Raw genomic sequence first — 21,291 nt, 5'->3', positions numbered from 1 at the left:
GAAGGTGTTGTCTAAGGATCTTTGTTGAATTGCTGCAGTGCATCTTGTGGATCGTGCACGCTGCTGCTACTGAACATCGGTGGTGGAGGGATTGGATATTTGTAGGTGCGATGCCAATCAGCGGGCTGCTTTGTCCTGGATGGTGTCAAACTTCTTGGGTGTTGTTGGAGCTGCACCCATCCAGGCAAGTGGGGAGTATTCCATCACACTCCTGACTTGTGCCTTGTAGATGGTGGATAGCCTTTGGGGAGTCAGGAGCTGAGTTACTCACCTCTGACCTGCTCTTGTAGCCACTGTGTTAATGTGGTGAGTCCAGTTGAGTTTCTGGTTAATGGTAACCCCAAGGATGTTGACAGTGGGGGATTCAGTGATGGTAACATCATTGAATGTCAAGGGGTGGTGGTTAGATTGTCTCTTATTGGTGATGGTCATTGCCTGGCATTTGTGTGGCATGAATGTTACTTGTCACTTGTCAGCTCAAGTCTGGATATTGTCCAGATCTTGTTGCATTTGAACATGGACTGCTTCAGTAAGTGAGGAGTTGTGAATGGTGCTGAACATTGTGCAATCATCGGCGAACATCCCCACTTCTGACCTTATGATGGAGGGAAGGTCATTGATGAAGCAGCTGAAGATTGTTGGGCCTAGGACACTACCCTGACGGACTCCTGCAGAGATATCCAGGAGCTGAGATGACTGACCTTCCACAACCACAACCATCTTCCTCTGTACCAGGTATGACTCCAACCAGCGGAGTGTTTGCCCCCTGATACCCATTGATTCCAGTTTTGCAAGGCCTCTCTGGTGCCACACTCGGTCGAATGCGGCCTTGATATCAAGGACTGTCACTCTCACCTCACCTCTGAAATTCAGCTCTTTTGTCCATTTTTGGACCAAGGCTATAATGAGGTCAGGAGCTGAGTGACTCCTGGCGAAACCCAAACTGGGCACTACTGAGCAGGTTATTGCTGAGCAGGTGCTGCTTTATAGCACCGTTGATGACCCCTTCCATCACTTTACTGATGATCGAGAGTGGACTGATTGGGCGGTAATTGGCTAGTTTGGATTTGTCCTGCTTTGTGTGTACAGGACATACCTGTCCAATTTTCCACATTGTTCGGTAGATGCCAGTGTTGTAACTGCACTGGAAGAGCTTGGCTAGGGGAGCAGCAAGTTCTGGAGCACAAGTATTCAGTACTGTTGCCGGAATGTTATCAAGGCCCATTACCTTTGCAGTATCCAGTGCCTCCAACTGTTTCTTGATATCATGTAGAGTGAATCAAATGGGCTGGAAACTGGCATCTCAGATACTGAGGACCACTGGAGGAGGCCGAGATGGATCATCCACTCGGCACTTCTGGCTGAAGATTGGTACAAATGCTTGAGCCTTATCAATGATGTGCTGGGCTCCTCCATCATTGATGATCGGGATAATTGTGGAGCCTCCTCCTCCAGTGAGTTGTTTAATTGTCCATCACCATTCACGACTGAATGTGAAAGGATTTAGATCTGTTCTGTTGGTTGTGGGATCGCTTAGCTCTGTCTATCACTTGCTGTTTGGCATGCAAGTAGCCCTGTTTGGTAGCTTCACCAGGTTGACACCTCATTTTTAGATATGCCCTGGTGCTGCTCCTGGCATGCCCTCCTGCACTCTCCATTGAAGCTGGCTTGATGGTGATGGTTGTGTGGGGGATATGCCAGGCCATGAAGTTGCAGATTGTGCTGGAGTTCAGTTCCGTTGCTGTTGATGGCCCACAGCGCCTCATGGATGCCCAATCTTGAGTTGCTAGATAGGTTTGAAGTCTGTCCCATTTAGCATGGTGATAGTGCCACACAACACAATGGAGGTGATTCTCTATGTCCTTTTAAGAGTGGTAACGTCTGTGATGGTTATGTACAGCTCAAGAGTCTGAAACCTGTTGTAGCTCTTATACTGGGAGGGATATGTACAGTCTGAACTTCTAATCACACATCATGAGGAAAAGATCACTCTGATAACTGACACTGAATTTTAAATGTATTTCATTTCAATCTGGTCTTACCGAACAATGCTTGTTAGCCCAAGCTTGTGCGTCAAGTCCTTGTAATGTATTGATTGGTCTCAATATGCTACCTCCATGTTGCAAACTGCCCTATAGGGGAAAGAGAAATGAATAATTGTTAATAAATTCAGTTGCACAAAGTAATCATTTTAAACAAAGTACTGCATTTATGGGGATTTACAAATCTTTGAGGGTGGTTATTTCCTCAGTCCAAGTTTTTCCTAATATCTTTGTTTTCTGATTTTTTATATAATAATAGTGACTACACTTCAAAAGTACTTCATTGGCAATAAAGATCTTAGTGATGTCTGGTACTCATGTAAGGCACTGGCTGGAATTCTCCAGCTGTACACACCCCACCGCCGCTGCCAGTGAGAATGGAGAATTTGGTGCCTGCCAAATCTCTGTTCACTGCTGTAGGACCAGAGATTCCCACTGGCATGAACAGCCGTAGAATCCCACCCATTAAATACATGCCTTTCTTTCATGCGGTCTGTGAGGACTATGGAATATTTGTATCCTCACTGGCTACAGGGAAGGTACAGTAAGAAGTCTCACAACACCAGGTCCAACAGGTTTATTTGGCAGCACTAGCTTTCAGAGTCTCAAGCTCCTTCCTCAGGTTGGACTTTAACCTGATGTTGTGAGACTTCTTACTGTGCTTACCCCAGTCCAACGCCGGCATCTCCACATTACAGGGAAGGTCCCAGAAGATTGGAGAATAGTCAATGTTGTTCCTTTGTTTGAGAAGGGTAGCAAGAATAATCCAGGTAACTACAGGCCGGTGAGCCTTACGTCAGTGGTAGAGAAATTATTGAAGAGGATTCTTCGAGACAGGATTTACTCCCACTTGGAAATAAGTGGACGCATTAGCGAGAGACAACATGGTTTTGTGAAGGGGAGGTCGTGTCTCACTAACTTGATCGAGTTTTTTGAGGAAGTGATGAAGATGATTGACGAGGGTAGGGCAGTGGATGCATGCTCTGCTTAAACATTTAGGCAAGATTTCTATTATAGCTCTGACAAAAGTTGTAACAGCGATGTGTAAGCAGTTCTGAGGAATTTCCCAGCTTACAGTGAATTAGATAGCATTTCAACATGTAATTATCTGCTTATACTGTCACTGCTAAGCCCTGTTATACTCTCCATGTCCTTTTAAGAGTGATAACGTCTATGATGGTCAAGAGTCTGAAACCTGTTGTAGCTCCTATACTGGGAGAGATATGTATAGCCACAACTTCTAACCACTTAACATGAGGAAAATATCACTCTGATAAGTGACATTGAATTTTAAATGCATTTAATTTCAATCTGGTCTTACCAAATGATGCTTGTTAGCCCAAGCTTGTGCGTCAAGTCCTTGTAATGTATTAATTGGTCTCAATATGCTACCTCCCTGTTGCAAACTGCCCTATAGGGGAAAGAGAAATGAATAATTGTTAATAAATTCAGTTGCACAAAGTAATCAGATTAAACAAAGTACTGCATTTATGGGGATTTACAAATCTTTGAGGGTGGTTATTTCCTCAGTCCAAGTTTTTCCTAATATCTTTGTTTTCTGATTTTTTACATAATAATAGTGACTACACTTCAAAAGTACTTCATTGGCAATAAAGATCTTAGTGATGTCTGGTACTCATGTAAGGCACTGGCTGGAATTCTCCAGCTGTACACACCCCACCGCCGCTGCCAGTGAGAATGGAGAATTTGGTGCCTGCCAAATCTCTGTTCTCTGCTGTAGGACCAGAGATTCCCACTGACATGAACAGCCGTAGAATCCCACCCATTAAATACATGCCTTTCTTTCATGCGGTCTGTGAGGACCATGGAATATTTGTATCCTCACTGGCTACAGGGAAGGTACAGTAAGAAGTCTCACAACACCAGGTCCAACAGGTTTATTTGGCAGCACTAGCTTTCAGAGTCTCAAGCTCCTTCCTCAGGTTGGACTTTAACCTGGTGTTGTGAGACTTCTTACTGTGCTTACCCCAGTCCAACGCCGGCATCTCCACATTACAGGGAAGGTCCCAGAAGATTGGAGAATAGTCAATGTTGTTCCTTTGTTTGAGAAGGGTAGCAAGAATAATCCAGGTAACTACAGGCCGGTGAGCCTTACGTCAGTGGTAGAGAAATTATTGGAGAGGATTCTTCGAGGCAGGATTTACTCCCACTTGGAAATAAGTGGACGCATTAGCGAGAGACAACATAGTTTTGTGAAGGGGAGGTCGTGTCTCACTAACTTGATCGAGTTTTTTGAGGAAGTGATGAAGATGATTGATGAGGGTAGGGCAGTGGATGCATGCTCTGCTTAAACATTTAGGCAAGATTTCTATTATAGCTCTGACAAAAGTTGTAACAGCGATGTGTAAGCAGTTCTGAGGAATTTCCCAGCTTACAGTGAATTAGATAGCATTTCAAAATGTAATTATCTGCTTACACTGTCACTGCTAAGCCCTGTTATACTCTCCATGTCCTTTTAAGAGTGATAACGTCTATGATGGTCAAGAGTCTGAAACCTGTTGTAGCTCCTATACTGGGAGAGATATGTATAGCCACAACTTCTCACCACTTAACATGAGGAAAATATCACTCTGATAAGTGACATTGAATTTTAAATGTATTTCATTTCAATCTGGTCTTACCAAATGATGCATGTTAGCCCAAGCTTGTGCGTCAAGTCCTTGTAATGTATTGATTGGTCTCAATATGCTACCTCCATGATGCAAACTTCCCATAGGGGAAAGAGGTTTTTTTTATACATATGTATACATTCATGGGACATGGGCATCGCTAGCTGGCCAACATTTATTGCCCACCCCTAGTTGCCCAAGTGCAGTTGAGAGTCAACCACATTGCTGTGGATCTGGAGTCACATGTGGGCCAGACCAGGTAAGGATGACAGATTTCCTTCCCTAAAGGACATTAGTGAACCAGATGGGTTTTTCCGACAATCGACAATAGTTTCATGATCATCAGTACATTCTTAATTCCAGATTTTTTTCTATTAAATTCAAATTCCACCATCTGCCATGGCGGGGTTTGAACCCAGGTCCCCAGAACATTAGTTGAGTTACTAGATTAATAGTCTAGCGATAATACCACTAGGCCACTGCCTCCTCAATTGTTCCACATTTATCAAGTTATTGTTTCATATTTTTATGTTTTATGAGTTTTATGTCCTACATTAGAGATTCTGGGTTGATAAGAATGCTTTGGTTAGTGACACATGGAGATTTGTTATTACCAAATGCTTCCTGGAGTCCCAAGCGTTTGAACTTTGATAGCTTGATCTTAATGAACCATCTACATGCGATGAAGTCTCCTATATTGAAAATAGATCATGAATTCTAAATGAATATAATTCTCCCAAAAGTGAAAAGGTTCAGGCTTAACAAATTCATACTTTTTCTAAAGAGTAACAACATATTTATTCTTTGGATATATAATGTGGTTCCTCACGACAAACTTCTGTTATATTTTTTGATTCACTAGTCCTCCTTTTCATAAAGTTCAGTATGTCCATTCCCTTGTGAACAAGGCCCTTGATATCCATACCTTTATTGTAGATGATGATACTGGCCTGTATTTTACTGAAAGTTGACTTGCAGGAAGAAATGCCTTGGCCCTTCACTGAAATTTCTCTACCTAGTGTCACAATGATGGAATATTGTGACTGAAATCTATCTATAATTTCACCAGCTAACCAAAAAACCTGTTGAAATGTTTTCGGAGGACCTGTTTAAGAAAACATAAAAGGACACTGACCAAAGATGGCTACCACCAATAAGTTGACCCCTTTCTTCGGATCTACCTATATGGATTGTACTAGAAACTTGCTCAAACATGTTGCACATCTGCGGGGTGGAGATGGGGGGCAGAGGGGGGTTCAAGATCCATTTAAAAAAGGGACTCTTGAAAGGAATATATTAAAAATGTAATGTGATGAACTGTGATCAACGGTAATTCTGTCAAGGCAATGAAAGCTGCTAACCATCTCTCTCCCTCTAATAGGACTTAACTGTATATTTGTTTAACTCTTATTTTGACTCTAACTTTGCCTACTTCTGAATGATGTGTGTGTGTGTGTGTATTTGTGGTGTCATGTCTATTATTTTTTTCTTGGTTTAGTAACTAATAAACTTACTCTTTCCCTGAATTAAGAAATCTGGTTTGATTGGCTCCTTATTAAAAAGGAAATATATTTGGATTAGAAAAGGCATTTATGGGGAAAATACATTTTGAAAGTTTTTTATTGCCACTGATCAAGGGGGCTGAATCCAGTCATAACATCCGCCCATAACATCAACTTTCCATCACCTGTCTTGCCCTGACCGTCATTGTGGCAATGTGGCCCCTTCTGCCAAAGCACACCATGGCCTGTCCCTCCACTGACTCTGCCAACATCTCTTCCTGCAAGCACCCCAGCTTGGTCAACCACTCCTATTAAACCATCATTTTCTACTGCGCACCCAAAGTCCCATCCAAAGGTCCTATTGAAGAGATCCTGCTACCATGCTTCTGACAGCTTCTGCACTGAGCACCTCCTCATCCTTAGTGATTTCAATCTCTATCTGTAATTGAACTCGCCTGTAATTTCACTGTCAGCCTGTCCTCCACAAATCTCTCCCTCCTTCTCAACTCTCTTATTCATCTTGAAATCTATCCCTTCTGACCTGTCATCTGCACTTTCACCTCCAATAACAAATACGCACATCTTTTTGTTACTATGATTAAGACCATCTATTCAGCTGTCTCTGATGCTTCACCACTGCCACTTGTACCCCTGCGTATGTTCCTTTTCCCACCAGTTATCTCTCTGGGCCTGATTTTACCAAAACAGGCGCGAAATCGCGGTAAAGTTGGGCGTCGGGCCTTTAACGCGATCCGCACCCGAATCCGAGCAGATCGCGCCTTTACCGACACCCGATTTGGGCACGGGTCCGGCGCGCACCCGAATCGGGCAGCCTGACGATTTAAATGCCAAATCCCACTTCACCGTCTTCTGGCCCGATCCACGTCCGTGCTGTTACCGACCTGCAAAATAAAAGTCTGAAGTCGCCGCTGCAGCCTCCGAAGAGCGGGGTCAGAGACTGCAACGGCTCTCTGACCCAGGTCATCCTCTGGTCGGGGCGGGAGGGGGGTGGGAGGAGGAGAGGGGGTGTGACGTCTCATCCCCTGGGGGGTGGGAGGGGAGGGGGGAGGGGGTGTGATGTCTCATCCTCTGGTGGGGGGGTTCCGCTGCGTGTCTGCAGCTGATCCCTCCTGGCACCATCACTGGTACACTACCAGCCACAGCCATCTCTCCCGCTCTCTCGCATCTGTGGCTGATAGTGTACCAGTGATGGTGCCAGGAGGGATCGGGCGCAGACAGGCAGCGGAAACCCCCCGACCAGAGGATGAGACGTCACATCCCCTCTCCAACTCCCCCCCAGGGGGTGATCGGTCACACCCCCTCCCCTCCCACCCCACCCCCCCCCCCAGGGGATGATCGGTCACACCCCCTCCCCTCCCACCATCCCCCCCCCCCCCAAAAGGGGATGAGACGTCACACCCCCTCCCCATCCCACCGCCCCCCCTCCCCGACCAGAGGATGAACATCAGAGAGCCGCTCTCTCCGCTTTTTTTTTCGCGCCCGGGCGCGCTGTCAGATTTTTTTTGAAATGCGCATGTGCAGTTCAGAGCTCTGATCGGTCCGCCAGCGCTAAGCCCCGCCCACAGCGCAGATCGGGCCGGAGCCGGCAAAACACGTATGGGCGCACTGGAAAGAGGATTCCAGGCGCGGATCTATTTGACGCCAGATCTGGCACTTAGACCCAAAATGGTAAAATTCCCCCCTCTGTTTCCTGCTATTTAGTGAACTCTTTAACCACGTTAACACATCAACCCCCATTACCATGAGCCACATCTTTTTGGACAGATACTATCTCACTCCGTTCTATAATCTCCATCATCACCATCCTCCTCAAAAAAGCACCAACAACCCCTCTATCCCTGCAGGCTTCCACTTTATGTTCATTCTTGCTTTCCGCTTCAATGGCCTTTGATTTTGCCTTCCAAATCCATGTCAATCTTTCCCACAATTCCAAATGTGGATCTCTCCAAACAGGTTTCCATCCTGAAATGGCCTTCATGGAAGTTACTTTGATGACAGTGATGATGTTGTATTTTCCCTCCTCATGCACCTCAACCTCTCTGCAACCTTTGAAACAGAACGAGAGAGTAACCTGAGCACAGATACTCGAAGAGTTGGATTTTCCAAGTGGACCTTTTTGGGATAATGGCCACTGTCAATGGCATAGGGAGGGATGGCAGTTCTTCTCTTTAGGAGATCTGGTAGCCTAAACCTTTGATAAGATTCAGCAGAACAGGTATCTGATAACTAACAGTTGTGGGAACCATCCATGAATCCAGTTCAACTTTGTGGCATGGACCCCAAAAAATAAAGGGCATAAAGGGGGGGCCAAGGAAATAAAGAACAACTCCTTCCAATGGGCACCCAGCATCTCCCGTCCTGACCTGGCATCTTCAAGTGTACCTTCCTGTCTCTGCAGTAGATACACACGATGTTCATTTTTGGAACCACAATGTTTAGTATATTGGTAATATTTCTGGGATTTTACATGCTATACAGTTGTCAAAGGATTAATGTATGTTTTTTTAAGCCTAAAACTAAGGGAAGTAGATTTAAACAGTTGTTAAGTATATACAGAATTGCAAAGAGTCAAAGGCGGCACGGTAGCACAGTAGTTAGCACTGCTGCTTCACAGCTCCAGGGACCCGGGTTCGTTTCCCAGCTTGGGTCACTGTCTGTGTGGAGTTCTCCCCGTGTCTGCGTGGGTTTCCTCCGGGTGCTCCGGTTTCCTCCCACATTCTGAAAGACGTGTTGGTGAGGTGCATTGACCCGAACAGGTGCCGGACTGTGGCGAATGGGGGGAATTTCACAGTAACTTCATTGCAATGTTAATGTAAGCCTTACTTGTGACTAATAAATAAACTTCATTTTAACTTTTAAAAATCCATCCTCTGCAATCTCCACCCTCTGTGTAGTATATCAATGTATCAATAAAAGCCACATAATCAGAGGCATTAGAATATACAGTGGTCTGTTCTTACCCAATTCTGCCAGTTAGCCCAGGTATTCATGCCATGTCCATGTAATGTATTATCGAGTCTCATTGTGCCACCCCCATGTGGCAAAAATTCCTGTAATGAAAAAAATGGAAAATCTAAAGCAATCAGATTAAATGAAAGACTTTTTAAAAAATGAATTGGTGTTGAATTTAGCTTACTTCCTCATGATCTAATGGTAATTTACAAAGCAAAGAAGGGTTGTTTATGTTTTACAACTTGGTGCAAATTTTCGTGGAGCTGGAATGCTGCAGCTTAGCCAAAATACCACCAAAGACCCTGATCCGGCTGTGAATCCCACCCCATATCTGGCAACCACCATTTCCACTGGGGAGGAATGGAGGAAGTATAGCTTTCAAAAGTGCAGCTGCCTTCACTCAGAAGCAATTTTCAACACCCAAATTTATAAAACACGAAATTAAGAAAAATGGCTAAACCTACAGGAATTCTTTGAAGAGCTCAGATATTCTTTTGGAGAAGTCAGGTTCCCTTTTGGGACTGCTAAAAGACATGGACACGCTTCAATGTTGTTAAGGTGTGTGCAACTTTAAGTCATTTAAATCTCCTGCGCTTTAAATTTTGAAAAAAAAATAGCCGGCTGTGTCTCTTAGTAAAAAAAAATCTGAGCTTGTAATTTCAATAGATGTTTTTTGACATAAGCCTGAGAGTTATCATTATAGTAATGGTATCGCTTTACTGCTTCTATGACCTATCATTAACATTATGGGGGAAGGAGGGGGCTCTAATTTCAGTTTGATTGACAGCTCTGATAGATTATAAAGTGATTGGCTGCCTTTGAGATGGGGCCATGAATATATATGTGTGTCTATATAATGGATTAAGTATTAAAGAGATTTAAATATGAAATTTTGCCAATCAAAACTCTTTCTAAATATAGTGAACTCTGTAATACATATTTATAAATGTATTTTATTTTATCTTACCATGGCTCCTGAGGTCAGTCTGTGGTGGATATTGGGTGAGTTGGCAACTCCACCTTTCATATTGGAGCTATATTGTTGTCAGTGCATGACATTAAGCTATGCCTGCTGTCTGGAGTAGACTGAAGTGAATGAATACTGGGGAGATGAGAGATGTGTGGGACAGTTAAAGGAAAATTGACTGCAAGATTTGTCCTAAATTATCTCCCTGTCTCTCTCTACCTCTCTCTCTCTCGTCCTCTAATATTCTCCATAAAAACACTTCTAATTAACCAACTCTTATCCACCTGTCCTAATGCCTCCTCCTTTGACTGGTGCCAAGTTTGTCCAATTATACATCTGTGAATCTTCTATTGTGTTGGAGTCACTATGGGGGCAATCTTACCAGAATTTGGCATTGTGCCAGTTCTGGTGAGACAACTCATGTGAAACTCTCCAATTCCATTGGTCTTCTCAGGGGTGGAATTCTTCCAAAAATATTCTAAGTGCCGAATTCACGTAAAAACTGGAGTAAATCCCACTGCTTTTATTAGCAGGATTTTCAAAATCAATCTCCCACACTCTGTGCATCAGAGTGCCCTAGCGTGAATCACGCTGAAAAGCTGGGGGCGGGACCTATTCCTGCTGGAGAGGCTGGCAGCATAGTGTTGAGTGGGCCACTGAGCAAAGAACAAAGAACAATACAGCACAGGAACAGGCCCTTCGGCCCTCCAAGCCCGCGCCACTCCCTGGTCCAAACTAGACCATTCTTTTGTATCCCTCCATTCCCACTCCGTTCATGTGGCTATCTAGATAAGTCTTAAACGTTCCCAGTGTGTCCGCCTCCACCACCTTGCTCGGCAGCACATTCCAGTCCCCCACCGCCCTCTGTGTAAAATACGTCCTTCTGATATCCGTGTTAAACCTCCCCCCCCCTCATCCTGAACCTGTGACCCCTTGTGAACGTCACCACTGACCTGGGAAAAAGCTTCCCATCGTTCACCCTATCTATGCCTTTCATAATTTTATACACCTCTATTAGGTCACCCCTCATCCTCTGTCTTTCCAGTGAGAACAACCCCAGTTTACCCAATCTCTCCTCATAACTAAGCCCTTCCATACCAGGCAACATCCTGGTAAACCTCCTCTGCACTCTCTCTAAAGCCTCCACATCCTTCTGGTAGTGTGGCGACCAGAACTGGGCGCAGTATTCCAAATGCGGCCGAACCAACGTTCTATACAACTGCAACATCAGATCCCAACTTTTATACTCTATGCCCCGTCCTATAAAGGCAAGCATGCCATATGCCTTATTCACTACCTTCTCCACCTGTGACATCACCTTCAAGGATCTGTGGACTTGCACACCCAGGTCCCTCTGCGTATCTACATCCTTTATCTGCCATTTATCGTATAGCTCCCACTACGTTAGTTCCACCAAAATGCATCACTTTGCATTTATCTGGATTGAACTCTATCTGCCATTTCTTTGCCCAAATTTCCAGCCTATCTATATCCTTCTGAAATCTCTGACAATGTTCCTCACTACCTGCAAGTCCAGCCATTTTCGTGTCGTCCGCAAACTTACTGATCACCCCAGTTACACCTTCTTCCAGATCGTTTATATAAATCACAAACAGCAGAGGTCCCAATACAGAGCCCTGCGGAACACCACGAGTCACAGGCATCCAGCCAGAAAACTACCACCCTCTGTCTTCTGTGACCAAGCCAGTTCTCCACCCATCTAGCCACCCCCCACCTCCCCCCCTTTATCCCATGAGATCCAACCTTTTGCACCAACCTACCATGAGGGACTTTGTCAAACGCTTTACTAAAGTCCATATCGACGACATCCACGGCCCTTCCCTCGTCAACCATTCTAGTCATTTCTTCAAAAAACTCCACCAGGTTAGTGAGGCATGAGCTCCCTCTCACAAAACCATGCTGACTATCGTTAATGAGTTTATTCCTTCCTAAATGCGCATACATCCTATCTCTAAGAATCCTCTCCAACAACTTCCCTACCACGGACATCAAGCTCACTGGCCTATAATTACCCGGGTTATCCTTCCTACCCTTTTTTAAAAATGGGACCACATTAGCTATCCTCCAATCCTCTGGGACCTCACCTGTGTCCAGTGACGAGACAAAGATTTGCGTCAGAGGCCCAGCGATTTCATCTCTTGTCTCCCTGAGCAGCCTTGGATAGATTCCATCAGGCCCTGGGGATTTGTCAGTCTTTATATTCCCTAAAAAACCTAACACTTCCTCCCTTGTAATGGAGATTTTCTCTAACGGGTCAACACTCCCCTCCGAGACACTCCCAGTCAACACATCCCTCTCCTTTGTGAATACCGACGCAAAGTATTCATTTAGGATCTCCCCTACTTCTCTGGGCTCTAAAGGTCCGATTTTTTCCCTGACAACCCTTTTGTTCCTAACGTATGAATAAAATGCCTTGGGATTCTCCTTAATCCTGTCTGCCAAGGACATTTCGTGACCCCTTTTTGCCCTTCTAATTCCTCGTTTGAGTTCTTTCCTACTTTCTTTGTATTCCTCCAGAGCTCCCTCCGTTTTTAGCTGCCTGGACCTAACATACGCCTCGCTTTTCTTTTTGACCAATCCCTCAATTTCCCTGGTTATCCACGGCTCTCGAATCCTACCTTTCCTATCTTTCCTTTTTACAGGCACATGCTTGTCCTGTAGCCCTAACAACTGTTCCTTAAAAGACTCCCACATGCCAGATGTGGATTTACCCTCAAACAGCCTCTCCCAATCAACAGCTGCCAATTTCTGCCTAATCCCACTAAAGTTAGCCTTCCCCCAATCCAACACCTTACCCTCACCTCACCTTGGCAAGCGCCAATCTGTCAGCGCCGAGATCAGTGCATGTGCAGTAGCCCCATGCTGCCGGCCGCCCAATCACTGGCCAGCCCTACAACCCCACAACACTGCCCGTCCAATCCCCCCACTCTCCCTGATCACTGACTTTCTGGACATCTTCAGGCCAGCCCCGAAGCTCTGACCCCCCCTCGGCCCACCTCGATCTCCCCAGCACTGCGCCCCCACCCCACTCCCCGGCAATCCCAATCTCCCAATACATCCGCCCCCCCCCTCCCCCCTCCCCCCCCCCCTCACAGCCCCGACCCCTCACCCTGGCAGGCCAAATCACCCACCCCCCCATCCCAATGGCCAGCCCCGATCACTACCCTCCCTCCCTCCCCCACTGATTGCGACTGCAGAGTGGCAGCAGATCCCACCAATCGCCCCCAGAGGCCCCACCCCCCCCGCCCTCCCCTCAATAGGCCACCCACTTGGCACTGCCTGATGCCCGGTGGGCAATTCCAATGCCCGAATTCCAGCACCAGAGACGCATGGAGGCCATGGCACCCAGCAGAAAGCCCACTACACAGCCCCTGCTGATATCTCACAACCCACTGTGCTGCTGGAGCAGCACAGCAGGCTGGGAGAATCGCCCTCCAAGATCTTGACATCATCTGACAGAGCGGGGACTCAGAGCCAGGAACCGGTTCCACTGAGATTGGGGTGCCATTTTTTAATCACCAATAAGAATAAACCCCCCCCCCCTCCTCCACCATGGAGATATCTGGGCCCTCTCCCTGTCCCCTCCCACCACAGAGGTATCTGGGGCCAGGAGCGACGGAAGAGCAATGGATGCTGCCAGTGGGTGTTGGGAGGGGAGGATGGTGGGTGGGTGGGTGGCCGCCCGTTCCAACTGTTGGACCGTGGGAAAAGGCCAATGGTCAGGCGGAGGGGAAGGGGCCAATAATTGGTGGTAGAAAGTGGAGAGAAGGTGTGACTCCAATCGGGGTGGGGAGGTAACTCTATGGTGGGCTGAGGGAAGCCTTATTCCTGTTATAATTGGAGCGCCCTTTAAAGATGGCACCCTGATCTTAGTGCAGCCGGGCTTTGCTGGCATGTTTCGGCCCTACCCATCACATGATGGTGTGAAATACGCTCCCTTGATTTTCCGAGGCAAAATGTCGTAAGTTCTGGAGAGAACACCAGTGTGCTTCTGTGGAAACAAGCCGTTTTTCTCACCAGAAACATCACCCTGCCATTTTCTAGTAAGATTCCCCCCTATATAAATGTACCTTGCTCTGTATAACTCCTGGTGTTCAGTGCAGTGTGTAAAAAATACTAATTAAAGTATACAGAGCAACAATATTTCTGCCTGTTAAACATTGGAAGGTTAAGGTGACAATCACTCTCAATGCTTTCTGGAAATTATCCAGACTATTTAGCGCTGAACATTTGTTTTGTCAGAAATTATATCGTGCAAGGCGTTGAGCCAAAATCCCTTAAGAGATTAACTGGTCATCTCCATGTGATGAGCTCGAAGCAATGAAAAAAAATCACAAATTTAAACACCCGAAAAAGCTAAAAACTTTCTGGATGAATGGAACATAGTTTTCTAGAAGTTAATAATATATTATGCATTTTTTAGTTTCACAATCTTCACTCCAATTCTGATTGTCAGTCTCATAATGACAGTGATAATTAATTACACAAGAGTTTCATAAATCTATAGCTTTTCTGAGATTTGCAAATTATTATAACTCATCCATCCAAAACTAAAAGGAAAAATCATGTTGGTACATAAATTTCAACGCTCGGAAAACCTGGACTTAACCTGGAAGAAAAATGAAACCAAACTAACTTGCTTTAATCGAGATTCAGGATGTACAAAACAGAGAATGCAAGTGGATCAGATTGATGTTCATTTTGTGAAAGGACATAAGGAGGCTACAAAACGATATAAACAGGGTTAAGTAGGTGGTCAAAGATCTGGTACATAATGTGGGATAATGTGAAATGGTCCATTTTGGCAGGAAGATTGAAAGAGCGGCATGCTATCTAAATGGTGAGAGACTGCAGAGCCTTGAGATGCAGATGGATCTGGGTGTCTTAGTGCATGAATCACAAAAGGCTAGTTTGCAGGCACAACAGGTAATTAGGGAAGCTAATAGAATGTTATCATTTATTGCGAGGGGTATTGAATACAAAAATAAGGAGGTTATGCTTCAGTTGTACAGGACACTAGTGAGATTATATTTGGACTACAGCCCACAGTATTGGTCTCCTTAATGAAGGAAAGATGTAAATGCGTTGGAGACAGTTCATGAAGATTTGCCAGACTAATATCTGGAATGGGTGGAGTGTCTTACAGTTGGATAGGTTAGGCTTGTATCCACTGGGGTTTAGAAGAGTAACATATAAGATCCTGAGGAGTCTCAAGAAGGTGGTTGTGGGAAGGATGTTTCCTCTTGAAGGAAAATCTGGAACTAGGGGTCATTGTTTTAAAAATAAGGAGTCACCCATTTAAAGTGGAGATGAGGTTAAAAAAAAATTCACTCAGCAAGGCACGAGTCTTTGGCACCTTTAAAAGGTGATGGAAGCCAAGCTCGCCCCAAAACTGGAAAGTCCCACCCGAGGTCAACGGACCTTTGTATGGTTCGCCCTCCGCCCGCTACGATTCCCATGGCGGGTAGGATGGGAAAATTCCCCCCTTTGACTATTTCTAAGGCAGAGATGAATTGACTATTGGTAAGCAAGAGGATAATACTTATTGGGGATAGGTGGGATGCAGATGAGTCATGATCTTATTGAGTGAATCCTGTCACTCTGAAGTGAAAATCTGATCCCTGCACAGGACAAAGGCAGTGTAGTCACACCAGGGCTTCCTCTCTCTGCTCTCTGCAAGCTTCCCAGAACATTGATGGCATTCCTTCACAGTCATGCCCGTACCTCACAGAGAATGAGGATGTCTGCCACAATGTACAGAGCTGACATTGCGCATTCCAGTTCTTGTCCATGTGTGCTCTCTATACCTCTGTGGTGTTGCTGGCCCCACATCCCTTCAGCTTCTGCATCTGGTGACACTGAACGTCAAGGGTGCAGCTCACAAAGCGTGCTGTAAGACCAGAAGAGCGGAAACTTTCCCCGCCGCAACTCCATGATATGACCATAGTCATTCAGAGAAAGTGAGCTACCATCAGGCAGGCAGGAGTCAGACATTCAGAGGAGCTGTGTGTGAATCTATTCAGTCCTGGAACGTACGGACTATGTGCATCCACTGTGCCCCCATGGCAGGAACCTTATCATAGAGTCATAGAGATATTCAGCACGGAAACAGGCCCTATGGCCGAACTCGTCTATGCCGACCAGGTTTCCTAAACTAAACTACCCCCATTACCTCCCATTTGGCCAATATCCCTCTAAACTCTTCCCATCCATGTATTTGTCCAAATGTATTTTAAATGTTGCAATTGTATCCGCCTCTACAACCTCCTCTGGCAGCTCATTCCATATACGCACCACCCTGTGGGAGAAAGAGTTGCCCCTCAGGTTCCTTTTAAAGCTTTCCCCTCTCACCTTCACAGTGGTTAGCATTGCTGCCTCACAGCGCCAGGGACCCGGGTTCGATTCCCGGCTTGAGTCACTGTCTGTGCGGAGTCTGCACATTCTCCCGTATCTGCTTGAGTTTCCTCCGGGCGCTCCAGCCTCCTCCCACAGTCCGAAAGACGCACTGGCCAGGTGCACTGGCCATGCCAAACTCTCCCCCATTGCACCCGAACAGGTGCCAGAGTAGTGGACAATGAAGGAGGCCATCCAAGACCACAACAGGACCCCGATCAACTGGGCCAGTGAGTCGAGGCATGGCTGATGGAACTGTGGTGACCGGGAGATTTTCACAGTAACATAATTGCAGTGGTAATATAAGCCTATTTGTGACAATAAAAAAAAAATTAAACTATTAAACTAGAGGGTATATATGCTGCCATTAGTCAGCTGGGAGAGCAATGCTCACAGAAACCATGTGAAGATAATGGAATGTCCCCATCAATTTCCATAAATCTAGCAGCAACGAATGCCTCCCGAGCTCGCCTGCCTCGTCTGGACATCCCCATTGCCTCATGACATCCCCACCTTCGAGGACCTCCTCAGCCTCATCCCTTTCGACGTCCTCCTCATTGGAGTAAACATGCTGCCTCTGCAGCTCCTCCTTAGGCAGTTCCTCCCCCATTGCAATGCCAGGTTGTGCAGGGTGCAGCAAGTGACCACAATGTGTGACATCCTCCATGGATTATATTGCAGGTTCTTTGAAACGGGGCTTGAAGACTGGTCCAGGCACTGGAACCTCATCTTCAGCATCCCTCTGGTCTGCTTCATCAAAGTGCAAGTTGCAGGATGAGACACATTGTACTTTGTCTCAGCTGCACTCTGTGGCCTCCGCATCATCAGCCACCTCCTCAGTGGATAGCCCTTGTCCCTGAGGAGCCAACTTTGCAGCCTCTGAGGACACTGAAAGATGCCAGTGACCTCAGAGCAGCTGAGAATGTAGGAATTGTGCACATTCCCTGGGAATTGAGCAAACATTTGGAGGATGCATTTGGTGAGGCCACACCTGTAGTATTGTGCACAGTTTTGGTGTCCTTATTTGAGGAAAGATGTAGTGGCATTGGAGGCAGTTCAGAGGAGGTTCACTAGACTGTTTCCAGAGATGAGGGGTTTGTCGTATGAAGAGAGATTGAACAGTTTAGGCCTATACTCTTTGGAATTTAGAAGAACGAGAGATCAAATTGAAGTATGCAAGATGGTAAAAGGTATGGATGAAGTAGACGTGGAGTGGATGCTTCCACTGGTGGGGCATTCTAGGATGAGAGGTCATAACTTAGGATAAAGGGTAGCAAATTTAAAATAGAGTTGAGGAGAATCTACTTCTCCCAAAGGGCTGTGAACAAGGGTTGGGACAGTGAGTAAATTTAAGGAGGAGTTAGACAGATTTTTAATTGGTAATGGGTTGAAAGGATATAGGGAGAAGGCAGGAAAATGGGGATGAGGAGCATATCAGCCATGATGGAATTGCGGAGTGGACTTGATGGGCCGAATGGCCTAATTCTGCTCCTATATCTGATGAACTTATGAACTCATGGTGTTGTCACAGACCAGCTGAACATTCAGCGAGTGGAAGGCCTTACAGTTCACATAGTTCAGAGTTTGATGCCATGGAGCTCTGAGTGCCACGTGAGTGCAGTCGATGGCACCCTGCACCTGTGGAAAACCAGAGATCTGTGCAAGTCCCATTGTTCTTGCATCCTGGCTTGCCAGATGCTGACTGAAATGGACTATGTCCATCACACCCTGGATGCAGCTGTGTATGGCGGGTTGTGAAATCCCACAGAAGTCACCAGTGGAGCCCTGGAAGGGGCATCACAATAACTTTCAGTGACACTGGCAGAGGATGCCCTCCAAGCCCCTATGGTGCAAAATCCTGCAGCAAGTGGCAGATGTGACCAACCAGTTCCATGGACATATGTAGCCTTTGGCTACATTGGCATGTTAGGTGCCGTCTATAGACCCTGGGTCCAGCGATGCATTTTCAGGCGATGGCTCTCTGGAGTTCAGCCTCTGTGTGCAGGTCCTGCCACACCTTCTTCTTGATAGTTCTGCTCCTGCCTTTGATGAGCTAGGCACCACAATTAACACCTTCTTCAACTTTTCTCCTGCCTTTAAGCGAGAAAAATGACAGCAAGATCACCTGGCTCTGCGTCCCTGATGTTCTGCTCACTGCAGTATCAAAGAGAGAGACTTGATGGTTAGCATTTGTCTCCCAAGAACCACTTTTTGCCCATTCATCATCTAAAGTTGCTTCTCAAAGCCCACTGATTCATATCCGTAATACCACATTGATACCCAGTCCTTACTTTACATGCTGCTTTGGCACCACCCTTGCGCCACACCACATGACTGAGTGGCGACAGCTTTGGCCACTCGACTGCATCCTGAGCTCTCATCTCAGGCACAGGCATCGTCCAAAGCTTCACTCCAAGGCCTTGTACTCAACCTGTTCCATGAGGAACACTGATTAATATGTAGCTCTGCACACAACCAAGGATTAGGAAGACTCTCCTTGGGCAATGTGCCATTGCTAATTTCTAAGGGGATATAGTTGCTTGCCTAGCCAGGCAATGTTATATGCACACCATGGCAGTCAGCAATTTTGGAAATCCATACACCTAGGGTGAAATCCTGAGAAGCAATCAGTGGCAATCACACATATAAGTGGTGCTTGAGTGGGCATAATTGTGTGACTAGTTTGACTCCAAGCATGTCAATTGAGTTATGCTGAATGATTTGGACTGCAAAGAGGTACTGATGACTGACAAGTTTTTCAATTAGACTTTCCCTCGGCAACATCCCACCTCCAGAAGCCCCCTCACCAGCAGCCCCCCACCACCTCCCCAAAATTGAGTGAAACCATCACTGACGGGGGGAGGAGACGATCACATCCTGCTTTCACGGTGACATGAAACGTGACTTTGACCTTCTCATGATCTTTTCTGGTCCTGTCGCCAAACTCGCCCAACATGAAAATGAGTGGAAAGTTCCGGCCAGTAATGATTCAAATACAAGATTTTTAATTCTTTACGCGGGCATCCCTAGAAGCCACCATTGGAAATGTGCTTTTGGTGTCTGAAGAGGTGCTCAATTGGCCAACCATATTGATGGCGAGCCCCTTAATTTGCGTGAATGTCGAGCCTTCCTGAGCCTTTCACACAGTCAGCGTTAGGTGCTTGTACTTCACTCATTGGAGCAACTTTCAGGGTATCTGTGTCCAGTTACGAGGGTCTGATGTTGGAAGTGCTGCAGTTATTTGGACACAACCTACTGTACTGGTCAAAAATATGCATCTCCAATAAATCGCAACTGCACAGTATGGAAGAATAGTATAATTATGTGAGAGTGACTGCCCGTCGCATCAAGGCAGCATTTGACTGAGAGTAGCATCAAGAAGCCCCAGCAAAACTGGACTCAATTAGAATTGGGGGAAATGTCTCCACTGGTTGAAGTCATACCTGGCACAAGGAAAGATGGGTGTTGAGGTCAATCATCTCTGTCCCAGGACATCACTGTAAGAGTTCCTCAGGGTAGTGTCTGAGGCTCTACCATCTTCAGTTGCTTCATCAATGACCTTCTTTCTAGCATACGATCAGAAGTGGGGATGTTCTCTGCTGACTGCACAATGTTCAGCACCACCTGTGGCTGCTCAGATACTGAAATAGTCCATGTCCAAATGCAACAAGACCTGTGCAATATCTAGACTTGGGCTAATAAGTAACGTTTGCATCACACAAGTGCCAGGCAATGACCATCTCCAACAAGAGAATCCAACCATCTCCCCTTGGCAGTCAATGGCATTACTATCACTGAATCTCCCTCCATCAACATCCTGGGAGGTACCATTGACCAGAAACTGAACATTGTCAGAACATGAACCAGCCATATAAATACTCTGGCAACAAGAGCAGACCAGAGGCTGGAAGTTCTGCAGAAATTAATTTGTCTCCTGACTCCCCAAAGTTCCTCAAATTCAATGAAATCTGCATATGTCATACGGCCTGCAGCGGTTCAAGAAGATGACTTCACAAGGGCAATCATGGAAGGACAATAAATGGCGGCCAAGCCAAGCAATGCCCACACCCTTTGAAATAATAAAAAAACGTGGGGAGCTCAACGATTTTATGGAAAAATATCTTTAGGATGTAATCATAATGGGCATTCGCACAAGTAATCATGACACAAAATTTACAACCCCTCGAGTCATTTATATAAGAGAATGTCTCAAAAGGCCTTAGGCAGGTTGTACAATAAAAAAAAAGTAACACAATGAAGATAATCACATGGTCATGTGTTGACAAGCTTCGGACTTGTTGCACGAGACAATAAAATATATTACTTTTGGCTATGGTTAACTGCCTCTGATATTATTGTTTAATGATTGTAAATAAAACGATGTCACTGAACATCTGAGTGTATTGCCACCGTGTCATTAGTTTCCTACTTGGAGATCCAGCCACTCCCTACTCACTCGAGCTGCTGACTAAGGCCAGGCAAGAACTGTCTGGTGCAGTGCATTCCTGAGGCCTTGTGCCGCAGGCTAGAGACTCAGAGGTAGGTAATCTACACTCCCCTTTTTTACCACACCAGCTACCTTAAGGTAACTTAAAGTAGCAGGTAAGTTTAAAGTTCCACTTACAGGAGCTAGAGAGAAGGTATGTTTGTAAGGTATGTGAGTAGGATTAGGAATGGGGTTGTTGGTTGATCAGTTAGGAAGGGTGGTCAGTTGTTGTGAGGAGGGTGAGGGTAGGTAGCAGTGGTCTTTGGGGTGGAGTGAG

The 21,291-nt window shown here is 45.9% G+C and overlaps 1 protein-coding gene across 2 annotated transcripts in view; it reads right to left on the bottom strand.

The window, feature by feature from the left end:
• The window catches only part of LOC144508503 (cadherin-like protein 26), a 101,379-nt gene that overhangs the window by 21,767 nt on the left and 58,321 nt on the right, over positions 1-21,291 (bottom strand). The window contains exons 14-17 of one of the 2 annotated variants that reach the window (XM_078236481.1): positions 9,156-9,245; positions 5,287-5,364; positions 3,364-3,453; positions 2,043-2,132 (exon numbers count right to left, since the gene is read on the bottom strand). In XM_078236481.1, coding sequence (XP_078092607.1) covers positions 2,043-2,132; positions 3,364-3,453; positions 5,287-5,364; positions 9,156-9,245 — 348 coding nt within the window. The remainder of the gene's footprint in view (positions 1-2,042; positions 2,133-3,363; positions 3,454-5,286; positions 5,365-9,155; positions 9,246-21,291) is intronic. The other variant, XM_078236482.1, reaches the window with a different exon arrangement.

Source organism: Mustelus asterias, chromosome 20, assembly GCF_964213995.1.
Source record: "Mustelus asterias chromosome 20, sMusAst1.hap1.1, whole genome shotgun sequence".
Lineage (NCBI taxonomy): Eukaryota > Metazoa > Chordata > Chondrichthyes > Carcharhiniformes > Triakidae > Mustelus > Mustelus asterias.
This window is presented reverse-complemented; position numbering and strand designations above follow the sequence as displayed.